Source organism: Podarcis filfolensis, assembly GCF_964270895.1.
Source record: "Podarcis filfolensis genome assembly, chromosome: 6".
Taxonomy (NCBI): Eukaryota; Metazoa; Chordata; class Lepidosauria; order Squamata; family Lacertidae; genus Podarcis; species Podarcis filfolensis.
In genome coordinates this window covers 42846344-42866713 of record NC_139609.1, presented here as the reverse complement: position 1 = coordinate 42866713, position 20370 = coordinate 42846344, and the positions used below count along the sequence as shown (strand labels likewise).

The following is a 20370-nucleotide window of genomic DNA, read 5'->3' as shown; positions in this document are numbered from 1 at the left end:
TGATGCTTAAGGCAGAAAATCCACATGGTGTCTCTCCTGCTACATGCACCCACAGATGTATACTAACTAGTTCTTTGTTTGCTGCCCTTCCATTGTACCTTGTAGCCTGCAGCTGCTTTGCATTCCTCTGAATAAACCAATGTCTTGTGCAAGTTAGGAATTAGAACTGAGTTCAAGGAGCCAAAGGTCCTCTGGCATTGCTGTCAACTGTTACATTGAGGAGGGAAATCCATTCTTAGTTTGGGGTCAGTAAACTGAAGCCTTCCCAGGAACTAATTGATAAGATGCTTTTTTTTGTTTCCAGGTGTCATATTACCACCAGGCCACTTCAGGTGTTTTGGCCTACATTACAACTAACATTGCTGGCCTCTCTTCAAGCTTCCATTCCACCTTTCAAGCCTGTGAACAGTTCCTCCAGAAAAACAAAGACAATCTCTCGGTTGGGCTTCAGAATCTTTAGTTGTACAGAAACCAGTCATCTTTGTCTGACAATGAGCATTGTTGTAAATACTGAAATGACGGCTCAATGTATGTGATAAAAGGAGAGGAAAGAAACAGGTTTATTCAAATGCACAAATTGCACAGCCCTCACTTGTGGAGGGAAGTCACTTTTATTGGCTTATGATCAGAATGAAGATTTTTATGCAGTAGGATTTAATGATCAGTAACTTAGCAATCATGTTTGCACTTCAGGAAGCAACTTGTTCTGATCTGTCCTGGGTTTTACATATCCTTAATTGCACCTGTGTTGGCTTCTGTTGAAGCCTTGTATATATTTGATTGGCAGAGAAATGTGATGTCAAGAAAAACTTGAAAATGGACTGTTTCTTTCTGTGTCCAGAACACTAGGTGGGAGAACAGCTTTCAACTGAAAATCAGTAGCTTAAAAAATGACTTTTCATATAGAGGTGAAATGTTTTTTAAAGTGTTTTTTAATGAATTTCACAAGAATTCAGAACAAATTCATTGCAACAATTGTTCTTCATTGGAAGAATCTACAAACTAATTTTTGAATTGGTGGAGGGCATTCTTAACTACCTACAGTGCACACTGCACAAAATCAGCACAATATTAAATCATGTCACATGTTAGCTTTTCTTTAACCATTATTTAGTATCAATGTGTCTTTCTTGAATGTTGGAAGTTTTTTTATCATCAGTCTGAGCCTGAGGGAGATTAAATTATTTTGCCCTGGCGGTGCTGTCCTTCTCATGTAAAAAATCATTCAAACTTGCCCTTCTGGTACTTGGAATGAAGGGGGATGATTAATCTATTCTTTGATCCATAAACTAAGTACCTCATTTTCTGTTTTACTAGGTGGGTATTTTCTCTTACTCTTTTGTAGTAAAGTTTGCCAGTTCTGGTTTTGAATCTTTTTGACAGAGCTGTGGGACTTTATTGACATTTCTCTCAATAAAAGAATATTTAAAAATTTAAAAGCTCCTGAGTTTGCATTTATTGGGCACAAACTGCTCAGGTGCTATTGGAGGCTATGGTGGCATGCCTCCATTTTATAATTATATATGTGCATGTTAACAAATTCTCATTTCATGCTCCACAGGGTTTAGCGCTGACACTGTTAAGCACATAACATATATTCCTGGGTTGTGAAGCTGCCCATAACATGGGTGGTATATCAGTGAGGCTGTTAACTCTGGTTAAGGATTGGTTTACATGCTTCAGCAGCAGAGCTGAGAACTGCAGTGGATCTCTTTCTTGTACATGAGATCACATTGTATGGGTAGCAGTTGTGTAACAATGTATGATATGGTCCCCCAAGAACCACTGATGTCAGCCTGCTTCTAGGGTTTTCTTGCTTTGCTGCACATGTATGTCAGGCTTCTGCATTCACATTATGCAAGCATGGAAGCTGAGGTCAAATACAGAATTCAGTACCTTGGGATTAATTTTAAAGAAATCAAGTTCCTAGTACTTTAAGGTCCAGAAAGAAGATAAAAACAGGTAAACCAATCAGTGTGAAAGTGAATTGAGCACAACTTGTGATAGAGAATATAAAATTGTTTATTTTCTTCTAAACCTTTAACTATCAGCTAAAATGGGACAGTTTAAAGAAATGTCTACAGCTACTGAATTTTGTAATGTACAAACCCATTGGTGATGCTCCAGCCATGTCCTCAGAACGTCCACATCCAGAGTCTGAGAATGAGTTTAGTTCAACTTCATTCATTTATCAAGTTATTGTGTGTCACGTCTGCCTTCTCTGCTAACACTAATTTGAAAGTTGTCTCAGCCAAATGGGATGGCATTTCCAAGCTGTTTACACAGCAGCACCGTCCAGATGGCAAGAACCTGAGGATACTATTTGTTGTAGAAGTTGCTTCAGGGACTATGAATTGGTTCCTTTTTGGTGTATACACATTGACTGAAGTAGTAGAGTTTAAACATATTAGTTGATCTGGTGATATCAGCCTAGGTTCTTGCCACGTTGAACTTCCTGTTGTGCTGAGAACCAGGAACAAGCATGTGTGAAACTGCCAATCCAGCTGCAAAACAAAGGAAGTCAACCAGATTCTGGAGCATACCACTGCTGGTGATCTGACTCTGGGCAGGAAAAAGCTGCAAAACAAGAAGAGCCTTGCCCAATGTGAATCTCTGCTGTGTCAAAGCTATTCTGGAGCTCATCAGTTGGCCAATGAGCCAAGAGGGGAAACGTTACTGGTCTCTGAATTAAATGAAAAACTCGAAACTTTGCTGGATCAGCGCATATCAGATGTATAACAAAGAGCGGGACTTGGATGAGGTTGCCCTGCTTCTTGGTGCTTAGTCTCAACTGAAACGACAGGGAGTTGAAATATTTGTTCATGAAAACAAACACAAATGACTTTTATACTATAAAACAAGTCCTTCATATGTTCTTGGATGGCCCACTGGCCACACGGGCAGGGGCTGTTGGGAGTTGCAGTCAAACAACACCTAGAGGGCCACAGGTTCCCATCCCTGGTAGGTAAGGGTCACAGCTCAGTGGTAGAACATCTGATTTGGCCCAGAGGGTCCCAGGTTCTCTTCCTGGCCAGGTAGGGCCTACAGCTCCCATAAACCCTAGCCAGCATCACCATGGTCAGCCTTAGTCATTTGTTGTCTAAAATGGTTGTTAGACTGAGAGTCAGTGCAGGAAACTAGGCAAGTGCCTATTTACAAGCCTGCTGAATTGGTTGCTTAGAAAAGGGGAGTGTGTAGCTGTGGCTGTATGATATGCAAATATTTTATACCCTTACTTGAATTTTGCCTGTATCTTGGTGCATTTTCAAAAGTAAAATTTAATACTCACATGCCAAGTCTCGGAACTGAGTTAACACAGGTTCAAAAAGGTCGTAATAGATTTGTTCAGGTTGGCTATTCTTTCGGATAAAGAGGAGATCATCCACTGTAACTGGATCAGTCTTCCCTTGCCAGAGAGTCAGACTGTACCTAGGAAGAGAAATCATTTGGGGGGGGTACAGGAGGTTTTTGGAAGCTGTGTAGTCTAGGATGTTAAACAGGAAATCATTCAGTGCTAAGGTCCAAACTATACGTTAAGTGGGAGATCCATGATTAGGTTGCAATTGACTTGATACCTGAGAGGCTTTGGGGTGTGTGGTTTGATTTGAGGAAATAGCATAGAAGGGAATGGGGAGCCAAGAACAGTACTGCAAAATTCAGAAAAGTCTGATTAGTATATATTCCATTAAATTTCTATTCCTCCTCCCAAAGGAGCCCAGGGCAGCAAACACTTCTGTGATAATTATTTTAAAAACTGTTAAAAACATCTGAAGACAATAAAACACCTAACACAAATTTAAGAACAGATGTAACCAAATCACAAGCTGACCCACCAAAAGAGAAACATTTTCAGCAGGCATCTAAAGGATACAGTCATGACACCTGCCTAATATCAACTGACAAGGTATTCCAAAGTACAGGTGATGTCTCACTACAGAAATGACTCTGTAGGATATGCCTACAGGGATGACTTTACAGGGATGCAGCTCTGAAGGATAATGTTCCAATCTGCACATCAGTCCAAGAGATGTAACCCAGCAGGGCAGTTAGGATCAGAATCCCCAAAGATCAAATTCCTCAAGCATCCCGAGTTCTTAGCAACCACCACTTCTTCCCCCTACTCCCATTTTGCTGTGATTAATCTGGCTGTGTCCTTGTGTTGCACTGTAGGGAGATCAGTGTTGTACCTTGTGGGCAATGCATTCTTTGTTCCCAAGACAGCACTTTTTGAAAGGTGGTTGGCATGTTTTGTGACTGGGAATATGTAGATTCATTCTAATATTAGCAGTTCTGTTTTAATCTGATCTATTGCATACAGTTTGCAAGTTTCTAGTGCGTGAGTAAACCAAGATTTCTGAATTAATCTCTGTGTGTTGCAGTAGAGATAAACAATAAGTGTGCTGTAAATCTCTTACCTGTCAGACTGGCTGAGAAGCCAGCTCAAATGAGGCCAGGCTGGTCTTGCCATGACGGCTCTTATAGGGAAGGTGATTCGCTGAGGCAGGTTCCCTACGAGGCTATGCATGTCCTCAACCATTTTCTGTGTGTATGTCTTGTTTGGAAAGAAAGGTAAATAGAGGGTTGACCATCCTGGGGAGAGAGTGCAGTCTGGGAACTTCTCCTGGATGAGTGAGAGGAATCTGAGGACAAACAACAACAACAACAACAACAACAACAACAACATAGCTGCAACTGCATACATCTAAAGCCATTCTAGTTTCTCTTCACACAAAGATAGCCAAGACTCAGAGCCTATTTGGGAAGCCTCTCTAATGACTCTGGCAGCTAATGACTCTGGGACTTGATCTGCTCCCAGTAACCTTCATACCTGGCTTTCAGCATCCCATAATCCTGATCCCAAAGCCTTCCCTTATTACATATATCTGTATTCTCTGATCTGCCATCTTTTGCCAATACAAGCTGAGACGCTACTAGCCTGCAAAACACAGTCTAAAATCTAGAAGGAAACCCTGCTTGGCTTAGTGGTGATTAAGAGATTGTCTCAAGGCACAAGCCAACTTGGCCATTTGACACGATCGAGTAGACACTTGGCATTTATCAATAATTGTGTCGTTGCAAAATTGGCTCAGTGAAGTCTTGTGCTAGAAGAAGACTATAGAGACTGTGGGATGATTTGGAAGCTTTTCAGACGGAAAATGTTGGCTCCATTGCAGATTAAGTTGGGTCTGCCTCAGAGGAGAATTTATGCCACATATGCAGAGAATAGATGGTTGTGGGGTTATTGGGTTCCTAAGCTATCTGCAGCAATTAATCCATATTTTTCTGATGTCTTGCAATGCATTTTAGTGCAGTGGGACTACTGAGTACACCTTGTACTACATTTGCCCACAGGTGTCCCCTCTTGAGCAAATATGGGGCTGAATTTGACTATATGGGACAGTTTATTTACACCATTTCTAATATATATATATATATATATATATATATATATATATATATATACACACACACACACACACATACATACATATATACATACCCTCTAAGGAGTATACAGAAAACTAAAGCAACAGATAACTTAAAACAGCAAATATTACAAAAATACACAGTTAATATATAAAAGGGGGTCCCAAGGATATGAAAAGGGCACCTCTCCTCTCATAGTTCTTTCTCCAGCCTTTGTCCCCTTCTCCTCCAGCTGCTTTTCACAGGGTCCCCTGTATGCACATGCTTTACACAAGTGGAGGCTTAGGAGAAAGTCACAGGTTTTGATTTGACTCGACTCCTACCATGTGTCGAATGTTAGTGTGTGATAGAACTGTAGACAGGTACTTCTGGATACAGATGCTCCACCCCAGGATAGAAAATGCATCCTGATACAAATACAATAGAAGTTCATTTTACTCACCGGCTTGCGTTGACTGCAATATTAATAGGTACATTTGGGCCTCTCAAAATGTCTGCATTTAGCCACACAGGTCTGTGGATATTCAATTGAGAGGAGGTTTTTACTAATATATCCAGAGATGGGCCAACAGCTTTGATGCTTTTGAAATCCAGCTTGATGGCTAATTGGAAAAGGAAGAAACTCCTGTGAAATCCATCAGGTTCAGTTAGTGCCCCTAACTCAACCAGCCCTGCTTTGTTCTAGAATGGATGGATGGATGGATGGAGGCAACACATGAAGAGGTCTGTTGTGGGTACAAGTCATGATCTCTCCCACAGTCAGGTAGGCAGCCTTTGAGAACATACTTTCCTAACTTTCTACAAAGAAAACGGGCGCATCACAATAAATAGCAATGACCAAGTAGAGCTCTGGTGCAACAAATCTACTCGCTTCCCTCCAAAACAAAACAAAACAAAAAACAGATAGAAGTCCACAAAAAGTGTAGGATAATAATAATCACTGGGTAGGGGGCGTGTTGGTGACAGCATAAGACTTCTGCACAAATTTTGTGAAAACAAATCAGGACAACTGCTCAATAAGTTTCCATCTGGAAGTGACCTGTAAGTTGCTTCATTATTGAGCAGGAAGTGGGGTAAATAAAATGCAAGCTATAAATTAAATAAATAATGAAACCTTCATTCCTGATTGCAAGTTGCTCAGACTTGAAAGGAAATCACCCTCTATATTTCAAGTTTTTTGCTTGTTTTCCTGCCATGGTCAATGGGTGCATGTTCTTTTTGAGGTGTTTCGACCCAGTAATAAATTATGCTGCTACATCCAAGCTCAAAATACACCTACTCTGCTTGGACTGCTCTCAGGGAAGCTACCCAGGGCCTCTTTTATACATAACTTCCTCCCCCCTCCTGGGAGATGCTTTCGGCACAAATGTAAAGTACTGGATATAAGATCTTAATGGTGTAGAGCCTCAAATCCACATTAAAAATGGGCCGTTATGCACCGTGTCTCAGCCATTTCCATGCATGTGGCATATGGCAAGATCATAAGGCTGACAACAATAAATATAGTTAAATAAAATAATCTTTCCCCCACAAAAAATTATACTTTTCAGATGAAACAATTTGAGTAAAAACAAACCCAATACCATTGGCTTGAAGCTTATAATTTCCTTCCCTATCCACTTCAATTGGCACGTCTCCTTTCAACCAACATACCTTTATTGGATGACTTAAGGACTGCCTCCAGCCATTCCTGAAGAGTGTTATCACTGTAGATGTCAGGTGGATGGGCCATGATGGGCGTGTCTGTCTCATTGGGTGTGTTATGTGCTTCAACGGTGACATCAGCTTCCAAGGCCATAACGTCACCTGTACACACGTACACACACACACACACACACACACACACAGAGTGAGCGAGCGAGCGAGCGAGAGAGAGAGAATTCATAGTGAAGAAAGTTCTGTGCACAGTCTATTTGAATATGGTGGGGAGTTTGGCATGGGCAGCTTTCACCCAGAGGAACCATTTCAGATTTTAGGGTCTGGGATTGGAACAAGGTCTAAAGGCTTGCTTCTAGATGCATTCAGTCAACTGTTTGCTGCACTTCTCTTATCATTTTTTTAAGGTAATAATTGCAGCAAACATTATTGATACAGAACAGACAACAATTTTATAAAGCAAAGGGATTTATTTATAGTGCATTTATTATTAATATTATTTCTTTATTGCTGTTGCCAGTTGCTTTTCTTATGGAGTAACTCAAAGTGATTTACCGTATTTTTCGCCCTATAGGACGCACTTTTTCCCCTCCAAAAATGAAGGGGAAATGTGTGTGCGTCCTATGGGGCGAATGCAGGCTTTCGCCGAAGCCTGGAGAGCGAGAGGCGTCGGTGCGCACCGACCCCTCTCGCTCTCCAGGCTTCAGGAAGCTATCCGCTAGCCGTGGGAGAGCTGTGTCTCCCACGGCTAGCAGAGTGCTTGCTGGCACCCAGAAGCTTGGGGCGCGCTGAGCTCAGCACGCCCCAAGCTTCGGGCTTCGCGCAGCCTGTTCTGGGGGCTGGGGTCGGGGGAAGCTCGGGCTTCCCCCGCCCCAGCACCGCACCTGGGGGGAAATAATTTTTTTTCTTTATTTCCCCCCCCAAAAAACTAGGTGCGTCCTATGGGCCGGTGCGTCCTATGGGGTGAAAAATACGGTACATTAAAACTAGTTAAAAACAAAACCAACCACCCCCAAAAAACTTACCTATATGAATAAAAGGCAGGACTCTAGGTCCTAGCCACATTAAAGAGGCCAAAATGAAATTAAGGGCTGAAAGCCCCAGGCAAAGAAAAAAACTTTTGTCTGCTTCCTAAAGCTGGATAAAGATGGCACCAGGTGTGCCTACCTGGGGAAAGCATTCCAGAAGCAGGAGGCCACTACCAAAAAGGCCCATTCTCATATAGTTCCAGGGCTTTTTTTTCAGCCAGAGCTCGCCGGAACTCAGTTCCAGCACCTCTCAGGTGGCCATCTTTATAAGAGAACAAGGGAGACGCTCATGGTGAGTTCCAGCACCTCTTTTTCTAGAGAAATAGCATCCTCAAAACCTCCCATGGAGGGGGGGGTCACACAAAGAAGGGTGTCAGGTGATGATTGCAGGGTTCAGGTCAGTTTATGTGGGGAGAGACAGTTCTCATTGCAAGGAGGGTTTAATTTGAATGAGGACTCAACACAGTTGAGTTCTGGAAATTTCAGTGGTGTTATGAGAAAAATATCCACCCAGAGTTCATTGTCAGCTGAGTCCTTTTTCTTACCCAACAGCAACTACGAGTGAGGCCAATCAGACACCAGGATAGAGCAACCAAAGGAGTTTAATTTCTCACTTGATAAATTATTATTTGTATAGTTTTGTAGGGACGCGGGTGGCGCTGTGGGTAAAACCTCAGCACCTAGGACTTGCCGATTGCATGGTCGGCGGTTTGAATCCCCGCGGCGGGGTGCGCTCCCGTCGTTCGGTCCCAGCGCCTGCCAACCTAGCAGTTTGAAAGCACCTCCGGGTGCAAGTAGATAAATAGGGACCGCTTACCAGCGGGAAGGTAAACGGCGTTCCGTGTGCTGCGCTGGCTCGCCAGATGCAGATTGTCACGCTGGCCACGTGACCCGGAAGTGTCTGCGGACAGCGCTGGCTCCCGGCCTCTAGAGTGAGATGAGTGCACAACCCTAGAGTCTGGCAAGACTGGCCCGTACGGTCAGGGGTACCTTTATTTTTATCTGTAAGCTGCCTTAAGTCCCTGTCAGGGGAAAAGGTGGGGTATATATGTCTGTATGTCTGTATGTCTGTATGTGTGTATGTGTGTATGTATGTATGTATAAATAAATGAACATCAACTTTTTTTATTTTAAAGCTTAGTTGGGGAGCCTTTAGTTGTTGGACCACATCTTTTTGGACCAAACCATTGGCCATGCTGGCTGGGATTGAAGGGAATTGGAAGTCAAACAACATCGGGAAGGGCTTCTACTCCCTCCAATTTAAACAATATACAAAGTGCTATCTGAAGAAAAGAAGAAACTAATTGGGTTCACACCACAAAGAAATACCCAACACTCAGCATATTAAATTCCTACTGAAATAAATATTTGGTTTCTGATCACCAGGACAGCAGTGTTCCTGAAAGTGCAGAGGTCCTCCATTTTTATGCCATGTTCTTTTGATTCCTTTTGCTAACTGATAGACAACTCAGTGGAAACCTCTCTCTTCCAGTTCCTTCCTCAAGAAGGATTCCCAAGGCCCAATGAAATACTTGATTTTTTCAGATAAGATGTCTGATGTAAGTTGTGCCTGAGCTGATAATGGAAGTGGAAGAGTTCTACATCAGCCGGGAGCTTTCTGCCCATTCCTCTAGTTTCATTATCACAAGGTGATAAGCCCCTTCAGACAGACCGCAGTAGGAAACCGTAGCATTCCATGTTGATGGAGTTGTCTTATCTCACACAACTAGAATCAATTGCTCATTCTTATCGGTACAATGTGAGCCATCCTATCCCCCTTATCATTACAGATTTCTCTGCCTTGATTAACTGTAAGGAATGGTGTAGTTAATATGTTAAAGTTTAGCAGAACTTTTAAATCATGGTGGTTAACCCACCTTAAAAAAAGAAAAGGTATATTGGAAGAAGAATGTATTAAAATGCACTTTTGAACCTAGAATGAGCCCCTTAAAGTTAACTTCTGTCACTTGCCCCTCAAGCACATAAATTGACAAATAAACTGCAGTTGTTTTTCTGTCAGTTGAGGGATATTGACGAGTTCTTACACCCATTAGCAAGCCTATATACCCCTTTATCCTCCATGTGGGTGGTTGAATACAGACTTACTCTGAATTCGTAGCACTGATGTATCTGTGAAAAGCATTATTTGAGGGAGGGAAAACCCTCAGCTGGACTTGAAACTCAAGCCGTCTTCTTCCCTGCTACTACGGCACATACTTGAAAGTTTGTTCCTTGGGAACTGTAGAGAACAACACTTGCAACAAATGAGACCAATATCTCCGTAAGTCTGGTAAAGAAATAATGATGTCTAACAACTGTAGAGCAGTCGGTGTGGAAGCACCTTCACAATGTGCAGTTAAAGTCCAAATGTACCTCTTTAACCACCACCACCCCCTTCCCAACAAACACTGCCAAAGTCAGTGACATCAGCACGTCACACGGTGTGCGCACAGCATGCACACTTCACAAAGCACCAACCCCACACAATTGAAGGGGCGAGCTGGTGCACTTGTTCCCGATTATGGTACTTTTAGCCAGGCATGATCTAACCTGGGAGAAGAAAACAGTGTCTTACTCTTCAATGCCTCTTCCATTTCACTCTTCCGGTTTGCAGCATGGTACCAGCTGACCAGCAACCCATCTTTCCGGTCTATTCTCCTCAGATTGAACAAATAATCCAACATATCTCCACCTGTACTGAAGGCTTGAGAATCTAAACAGGAAATTGAACACAAATAAACATGGGTTACGCCCAGTGCTTTTTTCTCTAAAAAAATGTTTAGGGGTACTCTCATATCACCATTTTATAGTTTATATTGGGGAAAATAAATACAGTAAATGGACAAAAGTACAGAGATTCACAAAATATTTAGGGGTATGTGTACCTCTGCGTTCCCTGAGAAAAAAAGCACTGGTTACTCCTAATAAAAACTAAACCCACACACAAAACAAAAGCTTTATGCAAATAAGAAAATAACGCAACTTCCCGTGTCATTCTTGGTAGTTAGAACCAGTTAGTGCATATCTTTGGTGTTGAAGGAACATACCATATTTCATTCATTTCAAGAAGGGAAGGGTCAACATTTCCTTTCTAAATAAATATACATACGGCTGATAACAAGATGACATTTAACACAAGGGCCAGAATTGGTGCAACAAATGTACAGTATGCCATACCTAAATTTTCCAACAATACGTAAGAACAGTTTTGTTGGCAGGTTTTAACATTTTATCCTCCATGAAACTAGACATCAGATTTGCCAAAGTTATTTTCAAGGATAGGAATTGTCCTTGCAACCAGTTAAAGCCTGAAATGGTCTCTCGTGTGTCCTTTAACTATAGATTTATCAAGGGGTTTGAGAAAGCATAATTTATCCTATTAACAGATGGATTTCTGGTCAAACCTTAGAGAACCTTTTGAGAATCTTCCTTGAGGGGTGGTGTTGGTAATATATCTGAAGGTTGTAATATCTCTCAGACATGCTGTGATTTTTATTTTACTAACTTGTCACCTTTAGTAATTCATAATCAGTTCTGCTGAGGTTTTGATTTTGAATTATTTTGTATTTTGTACTTTGCCTAATGGTTAGTTGACTGTAATAAACATTTGATTGATTGACTGGTTTAGCATCAGGTATCCAAATCCTGTGAGGAGGGGTCTTATGTTACAGTTCACATCTTGGCTTCCCCTTCATGGGCTTACAAGCTCTTGGCTTCGCTTTCTTCCTTGCTATGTAGAAGTGCTTTCGTTTTAACCCCCCCCCCCAAAAAAGGGTAAAGATCCTTAATCAAAATTCTGTGCAAATTCCAAGTATTGAAGAAAAAAAGACGCTCAACCTATGGAGTGTTATAACTTAAGAAACTGCTTGATACAGAGACCATTGATCCATCTAGCTCTGTGTTGTCTACACTGACTGGCAGGGCTTCAGACAAGAAACATCTCCAGCCCTACCTGGAGATACACAGGGACTGAAACTGGGGCATGGATGCTCTGCCACTGAGCTTTCCACTATAGCCCAGGGAAAATATCAGGCAAGGTTGTGAGGGTTTCACAGGGGTTGGGTTGAGGCTGTGCACATCTTAGGGAAAACAAAACTGAGTTTGCCCACCTTCCCACTACCCAGCCACCTCTTGCGTATACCGATTTCATGGAATCCGCCCCAGAAATATCCTGTGAGGCTAAATGACCTGAAGTAATACATTTCATTGAACCAACTGGCTCCAAAATAAGTAAGCATTCACATTTTACCATAGAACCTTCCGCCTGAGGAAGAGTTCAGCAAAACAGGGAGCTTGCATACTTGTGCATCAACCTAAGCCAAAAGCAGTTGCAATCTAGTTGGACTAGATGGCCCTTCGATTCCCTTCCAACTCTACAATTCTATTCTTATAGCTGCAACAGAGAGCCTGTCCTGTCAACGTATAGATAACAAATGCAATATGAATTCTAACCCAGCAATCACAGCACTTATGTGAAATTCACTGGCCCCCGCCTCCAACAAACCCTGGTCTTCTTGCTTAGTACCTTGCGGGGATTTCCTGTTGACTGTCAGGGTTATGGTGAGAGCTATGCAAACGGAAATCACTGCCATGGCAGTGATCACAGCAATGACAACTCCTTTTCTTCCAGTGAAAGGACACTTCATGCTGGAAGCTGTCATGTTCTTTAAGTGTGTCAGCTCCTTGGCAGCTTCACCTATACAATTGCAGTTTCCTTCCAAAAACAGGATGAGAGAGTAAATGAAGGTGAAGAGGCAATTCAGAATGTTTAAACTCCAGCCAGAAGCCTTGGCCCCCCGAAAATAGAAATCAGGACGAAGGGATCTTAATTCAGTGGTATTCTTTTTCTCCTTTTAAAAATCCAGAACAGCTCTGAAGAAGTTTCCTTCCAATAATCCACTGTTGCCTTGAAGGGATTCTCTTGATAACTTGTGATTTTTCTCACTTTAATAATTACTGCCTTGGACAAGTCACTTGCAATACCATGCTGCTGTCTTGGAGGAGATTCCTTCTAATGATGTTTTGCTGTCTTGCAGGTGTTTCTTTTAAAGAAGCTGGTACTTTCTTGAAGAATTGCTTTTCTAACACACCTTCCTGGCCTTCCTTTCTTCTGATAATCTGGCACTGCCTTAAAAAATAATTATTCTTTTTTTAAAAAAAATAGTTCTGTGTTCCTTGCAGGATTTACCTCCTGGCAATCAAATCATCAAATCATCATCAAATCAAATCATCGTGGAGTAACAGGCTAAGTTTCTGTAATAGCTATAGGTTTTCTACCAAGAGGGGGGAAAGGCACTGGTGATGATCTCTCTAGCTCAGAAATAATTTTACTGAAGTTCTCTGAGGTTGTGCTCCTATGAAAAATCCACCAGGGCAATATTTTGAGGCCAAAGTCCATCTACTTGATATGTGCTGGGGGTGAAGGGAACCTTCCCTCCAAGAATTTGTTATATTAATGCCATGTGTGTGAAGGCAGCTGTTCTGAGATTACGTAAAGATGGGCCCTCCCTCTTCAGATCTGCGCATACAAATGCTGGATCACATTAGACACCACCCCCACCACCAGGGAGGAAGAAAGAAAGACTATGCCTGCTGGTTTTAAATTAACAGGTTTGAAATAATACTGACATTATCACTTCTAAGCTTTCCTGACCTTACTAGATTAATATATTCCTCTGAAAAGCTTCTGTTAAAATTACAGCATTAGCCACACACACACACACACACACACACACACACACGTAAATGCAAGAGGTTCAGGATCTCATAACAATTGAACTCATCCCACTGTAGATACAGGAGACCTGAGACATACCTCTGCAAATCCCACTAAAGCCCTTAAGTACTGTGCTTGCTTTACATATCCCAAGACAGGGTTGGGTATACACTGTGTATGCTGGGCCAAATCCTCATGGTGCTCTCTTGCTTTGCCTAGTGAAAACCATGACAACCAGGTTCAAGCCGATTCAGATGGCAGGCATGTGCGATGGCTACAAAGGAGGTGTTTCTGCCGCACAAGTTTGTGTTTCCTTTCTCTAAATCCCAGTGGGCTGCTGCTGTCACTCTCCTTCTTTCCAATAAGAAGCAGAGGCGACTGAACCCCAGCTTGGGGGCCTCTCGCTAAGCAGAAAAGAAAACTGTCCAGTAGTTTAGTTTGGGGCACAACAGTTTTTGTTAAGGTTAAACTCTTGAATGAACGTCTTCGAGACAGTTCACATGATCAAACAATCTGTTCTATATGTGGCAGGCAGGAAAGGTCAGTGTGCAATGCCAAGTGGCCAAGCGATTATTCCATTGTCCTGCCAGACTGAGACTGCCTGTAGTGTGCAGTTTACCCAAGCCCACAGCTCATCCTTGGATTAAAAACAAAGGGAAACCACAAAACTGGTGTTGTGCTGTGTTTTTCGTATATAACATGTCGTTGATGCAGTTAACAGTGCATTAGAGGTGGATTCATACTGGACCGTCCAAATTTCATTCTGCTTCATTCGGCAATGCTTCCTCAGCGTTACTGACTTGTTACCTAATTATAGCCATCTGGAGGGGGGCACACTTGAGCTACAGCACAACGAAGGTGGAACACACACACACACAGCATGGGATGAAAAGTTACATGACTTCAGCAAGAAGCTATGCACTGATTGGAAACCTAGCTGTTTGTTTACTCCCAAAACTTTTGCAAGCATGAATGGTATTGGAATGACGCAACTGTCCCGATACCACCGTAAGCACAAATTCTCCTGAACGCACAATAAAAAGGACATTTGGAGAGGCCCAAAGGCTTCCATGTGGCTGAGGAATCTCCTTGTCCAGTGGGGATATGCAATGCCAGCTCCACGTCTCAGGGACAATGTGCAGTTAAACCACGAATCAACAGCCTGCGTGACTTATTTGGCAATTTTTATGCAGTTTCTTTACTCCCTGTTGAAGTTTGCATAGAATCAGCATCTTAATATTCAAGCAGCACCTCATTGCTAGGGATAAAAGTAGCGTCCATCATAGATCCAGTAATTCCACCCTGTTTACAGCATGATCTGATTATTTTTATTTGCAACTTACATTGTTAGAATCATCATGTAATCAATATAGTGATCATGCTATCAATAAATTTATGAACACGCACTTGCTATGCGAGCATGACATTCTTAAGACTACTACATCCTTTCCAAAGCTGTCACCCAAACGCAGCAGACATTGGTCCATTAGGCCATATGGGGCACTGCTCCAGCCAACCTCAGTCTGCCATCAGCCAGGCCCCACCTGCCCGCCTTCTTACTTACAACCAGCCAGAAGGCCGCTCTGTTGTCATTGGCTCTATTCCATCTAATGTTGGTCTTCCTGCCTTCTGCCCCACCAGCCCCAATGAGACAAGCTACCACTGTCCAAACATTGTTCCATTTCTACACCACAAGCATAACACAAGTGTAGTATGCATGCAGACCAGCAGAATGAAAATAAAGTCGCATCCAGGATTTATGGGCTGGACAGGTGGCTCCTGAGAAGCATCATTTTAATTCATTTGTAAGCTTTTATGCGTCAGATTCACTTTTCTCAAAGCTTCCCTTCTACTGCCACCTTCTGGCTGACATGCTGGGACAAGTTAATCAGGCCTTGTTCCATTTTACAATATTCTTTACAGGATTCTAGTGGTGTACTGGGAAAAAATGAAGTACAGGAGATCATCAGGACAGTCGTCATAGCAATATTCTAAAGGAGAGTCCAAAATGTTGGTGCAAAAGAGGAAAAAAAATAAAGGATGCCAAGATCCAAGTTTGGAGCAAGTACTCTTTGGTGAGAGAACCCCAGCAGAGATTTAAAATCACAAAATATGCAACAAAGTAAAGCATGGAGATATAGGCTGTTAGACCTTTAAAATATACCCTTGTAAGTTCTAAAACTTCCCACTTCCCTCAGCATAGGAAAAAACCACGTTTGGTAAATAAAAAATTGGTTTACTTACAAATTCTTCAAAGGTTAGGTCCATGTATTTTTTCATACTGTACATCAGTCAGAAAAGTTGTATAGGCAGCAAAAATTGGCTTAGTCAAAATGGAGAAAGTTCATAAATTATCGCTACAAGAACACAAGAATGGCTTGTGAGAGCAATGTGACTAAACTGAAGCAATCATCTTAGCCTCCTCACAAGCTGAGCTTAAGTAGACTGGAAGGGGAATCAAGGCTTGATTACTAGTCCCTCCCAAGGTGAGCTAAGCCTGGCAGGACAGCTTACTCTATGGTATTAAGCCCTTCATGCATTAATTTGACTTAAGAATGCTGGTTATATGAGGTTGGTTATCCCACAAAAAATGCAAGCAACTGTGTTAATCCATTATCTATAGACATACACACACACAAACACCACATAATGTTCTATTGATTAGGCTCATAATCCTTTGCATAGTTTACCTGGGAGCAACCCTATTGAACTCAGATGATTACTTCTTATCAGGTCAATTTGTAAAATATAGTGAGCTTTAACCAAAGATCTTTTATTAGGAATGCAAACCATCTTGCAAAGATATGTTTCCATTTAAACTGATACCATGAAGTAGGAACCCCCATCAAAGGAAAGAAGAAGCCAGTTTCTGCGTAGCTATTTCCTCCTATTCCCTGAATTTCTTTATGGGAATATATCCAGAATAACAAACACAGGTTGCTATTATGAAATCCTTCAGTAGGCTTTTAAGAATCAGTTGCTCATTAGCCTTTTTGACACAGGTGAAGATGGTAAATTCAGTAAATGGTAGCTCATGTTCTAATACAATTGTCTCCTGCACTTGTTTGAATTTCTCTTAAAACAACAACTGTGTTCCATTGCTGCTGCTTTGGTGTGTTCTAAAATAGTAAATGAAATACTGATGCTCCCCCCTCTGCTTTTTGGCTGCCTTTATCTAACTGCCATGGGGAGAGGAAAGAAGAGGGAGGGGAAGTTCCAATGGGCGTAATGGGGCTTACTCACAGGTAAACAGGTAAAGGATGGCAGCCACAGGGTTCATGTGCCTTTAACAGCTGTATGGCAGACAGAAATTCAACAGGTTAAGCATTTTCTAGTATGGAAACACATACATGGCTTCACCATGATTGCGCCCTCCCTAATTTTGTGTTGTGGCATGTCTCCCATGGCAGATATGTTGTGAGAATTAGAGAATAGAGGGACTGTTGTAGCCTTATGAGGCTTTGCCCTCGGGTGGGAAAAATATTGCGCCTGGGAAAGGGAAGTGGGAGTCAACAGACACTCAAGGAATAGTTTCAGAGAAAAAGGTTTTATTTCTACCGTCCATGAACTGGTAGAAGGAGCAAGTGTGATAAGTCACAAAAAGCATGCACGAAGTCCACAGTCATGTGCACAAGCATATATACCCCTTTCCAGTTCCCTCCTCCTTTCTCCTCCTTCCAGAGTCCTGCCCCATGAGTTCCTCTGAGCATGAACAGAAAGCTGCCTTGGGACTATTGGGACTCTTGGCACCCTTCCCAGGAAAGGGGGGGGGGGAGTTTCAGAGTGTTCAGATATGTTTCAATCTCTTGTTCTGGCATGGTTCCCGGACAGAAAGCAAGTTGCAATGTGGTTCTTTAGCAAGGCCAGAAGGCATGAGAAAGGCCTGAGAAACAATGGACTGTTCTCTACCTTTGTTGCAGCAGAGCGGAATGCTTCTGATGCTTAGCTGCTGAGAAAATGATTTTGAAAAGCTTTGAGAAGCTTTGAGCCTGCTTTGGTGGGGGGTGACTTCGGGCCTAGGTGAGGTCACCTGTCCTCACCTTCCTTCACTGTCATCCATCAGACTAAAAGTGACAGGTGCTGTTGCCCTCTTTTCAGTGTGAGTTCTATCTCCTTTTTGGATCACTTCAGGATTCCCCATTAAAATGCTACTTTTGGGGTAGTGCCCTTAAATGTTGTTTCGGGTGGTTTGTGATCCTGCTGTACATTCATCTCAGTGACTTGGACCATACCGAATGAGTGCTGAGTCTCCTCAACCTTTAGCATGACTCTGGAAGCAATGACACAAAAGGCTGTTTTGGGGTATCATGACTGGCTCGGTGCCCCCGATCTGAAGAAACAGGCTTAAAGTCCCCCTGGTCCAGTCCTTCTATTATTCTGTTGTGATATGCCATGCTCCTATGGCAGCCATTTTGTGTTATGCTACACCTCCATGGCAGCCATTTTGTGACTGGCACCCACAGCCTGCCCTCAAAATTCAAAATACAGTGGTACCTCGGGTTACGTATGCTTCAGGTTACATACGCTTCAGGTTACAGGCTCCACTAACCCAGAAATAGTACCTCGGGTTAAGAACTTTGCTTCAGATGAGAACAGAAATTATGCTCCAGCGGCACGGCGGCAGCAGCAGGAGGCCCCATTGGCTAAAGTGGTGCTTCAGGTTAAGAACAGTTTCAGGTTAAGAACGGACCTCCGGAACGAATTAAGTACTTAACCCGAGGTACCACTGTATGCCCCTGGTCCAGAAAGGTTGATGACACCTGCCACACTCCAACTATTTTCTCTGCCCACCCCCTCTTATTTTCCCCCGTAGTGTATTATGTTTGGGGGAAGGAAAATAAGCAGCAAGTGTGACAGGGAAGGAAGTGATGGGCCTTTATTTTAGCTTTTTGAAAAACAAGAAAATGCCTAAATACATTTGATTTAAAATAATAATAACCACCTGTTATTCTGGTTTCTGTCTGTTACTCGTGCAGTGCTTCCAGTATGTTGCACCTTCCTGTCTTTGGGAGAATTCCAGGCATGCCTCTGTTTTGTAGAAGCCTTTAGCAGCCATTAACTTCTCTGGGGGAAAGTGCAGGCAGAAGAAGCACAGGCTGACAGCTCCTTTGTCTGCAGACCAGATTTGCTGGTAATTTTTGACACTGTAACTCTCTCCCTCATTAGAGTGCTAACATGACAGTCGCTCATGGAGAAAGTCAAGACTTTTTTGTTGCAAAAAACAAAACAAAAACAGACTATAGACACAAAGAAACAATTTCTAGCCTTTCCAAACACTGGCCTTCTTATATGTGAAAAAGCATTTCTAAAATTGTATCTAAAAACAAACTGTTCAATACTGTAGACCCTGTATTGCTGATGGACAAGGAAAGGGGAGGTTGTGATATATTATGTACATACGATGGGAGCTGGGAGGCAAATATTGAAAATGTGGCTTACTACAACCCTGCAATGTCTACCGTATATCCCCATATTGCAGGTGGATAGAAAAAGCTGCAGCCAAGTAACTGATGATGATGTAATGCTATCTGCTATTTATAGGCCCACATAGCAGAATGGAGTGGGAATTATAACCGTTGTGTATCATGAACGCTGCATTTCAGATGGATGCTAAGGTTGACAGACAATGGCTCATAATAGCTCTCTAATAAACAATCCTAAGAACTGCCCCCTATTCAGCCTCCCTATTGGTGAATTAAAACATCCAACATGCCCTTTTCGTTGCTGTACTACAGAGTACACAGGTATTGCCAAGATACAGGGAGTTATGTAGGATACAAAGATATTTCAAATAAGCTCACTTCGTCACACAGTTACGCTGGAAACAGACACCACAGCAAAATATATCCTCCAAAAGCAAAACATATAGTATGGGGAAATTGAGCTAAATTTGCTGCCTCCTTTGCTTCCCAACCTGAAGCTCAACTGAACACAGACATTCTGGGCTCAGTTCACAAACATCAGACTGCACCAACCTGTTGACCTCCAAATATTTTGGACTACAACTCCCATCAACTGCAGCCAGCATGTTGTATGAAGCATGACACAATGACACAGTCACACACACACACACACACACACACTGTGGTCTTAGCAGTCTTACCCTATAAATGGAGAGCTTAAACAGGAAACCAGGTAATATGTGTTACCCATGACTTTTCCTATCCTAATGGGTTGTATTTGGGGAACATGGGGATAAGATGTGAGGCTGGTGATGCATCCCCAGAACAGTGTCCTCAAATGCAGGGCTTTTTTTCCTCCCATGGCTTTAAGGACGCTGCAGAGAATCATTGTGGTCCTTTTTAATTCAGACACCCCCATTGCATCGTTTTGCTAGCTTTGCAACAACATGCAGAGGGAATACTGTTTCTCTACCTGCACAGCTTTTGGATATATAGAATAGTACTTGACCATCCTTTACACCTGAACTTTCTGCACCACGTTACCCACTGGAGAGTTATGATGCCTCTAGTTACTTGCTTTTGCAGAAACAAACATGACTCTCTGCTAACTCCAGCTGCCCAATGCAGGGGTACTTTCCTC

At 42.4% G+C, this 20370-nt stretch overlaps 2 protein-coding genes across 8 annotated transcripts in view; one reads left to right on the top strand and one right to left on the bottom strand.

Moving 5' to 3' along the window:
- Nucleotides 1-1439, top strand: part of ACOT11 (acyl-CoA thioesterase 11) — a 58956-nt gene extending 57517 nt beyond the window's left edge. For both annotated transcript variants that reach the window (XM_083619417.1, XM_083619416.1), the window contains one exon: nt 305-1439. In XM_083619417.1, coding sequence (XP_083475543.1) covers nt 305-460 — 156 coding nt within the window. In that variant the 3' untranslated portion in view covers nt 461-1439. The remainder of the gene's footprint in view (nt 1-304) is intronic.
- A 565-nt stretch (nt 1440-2004) lies between these two features.
- FAM151A (family with sequence similarity 151 member A) lies at nt 2005-20312 on the bottom strand. Of its 6 annotated transcripts, XM_083619426.1 has the most exons (8): nt 18060-18330; nt 16072-16150; nt 10687-10824; nt 7081-7233; nt 5870-6029; nt 4416-4640; nt 3290-3429; nt 2005-2791 (listed from the first exon to the last, which is right to left on the bottom strand). In XM_083619426.1, the coding sequence occupies exons 3-8, from the start codon at nt 10793-10795 to the stop codon at nt 2718-2720; spliced, it is 861 nt and encodes a 286-aa protein (XP_083475552.1). In that variant the 5' UTR covers nt 10796-10824; nt 16072-16150; nt 18060-18330; the 3' UTR covers nt 2005-2717. The 6 variants fall into 6 exon arrangements, with proteins under 6 accessions (XP_083475552.1, XP_083475551.1, XP_083475550.1 ...); XM_083619425.1 differs by lacking the exons at nt 16072-16150; nt 18060-18330 and adding an exon at nt 20203-20312; XM_083619424.1 differs by lacking the exons at nt 16072-16150; nt 18060-18330 and adding an exon at nt 18770-19872.
- Between the last annotated feature and the right edge of the window lie 58 nt (nt 20313-20370).

Bases quoted from the DNA above. Each gene is read 5' to 3' on its own strand.
- FAM151A (XM_083619421.1), bottom strand. From the start codon at position 12,772: ATGACAGCTTCCAGCATGAAGTGTCCTTTCACTGGAAGAAAAGGAGTT. The intron at 10,825-12,636 runs GTACTAAGCAAG...TTTCCTGTTTAG, and splicing joins CAACAGGAAATCCCCGCAAG to ATTCTCAAGCCTTCAGTACA. The intron at 6,030-7,080 runs GTATGTTGGTTG...TTTTCCAATTAG, and splicing joins CCTTAAGTCATCCAATAAAG to CCATCAAGCTGGATTTCAAA.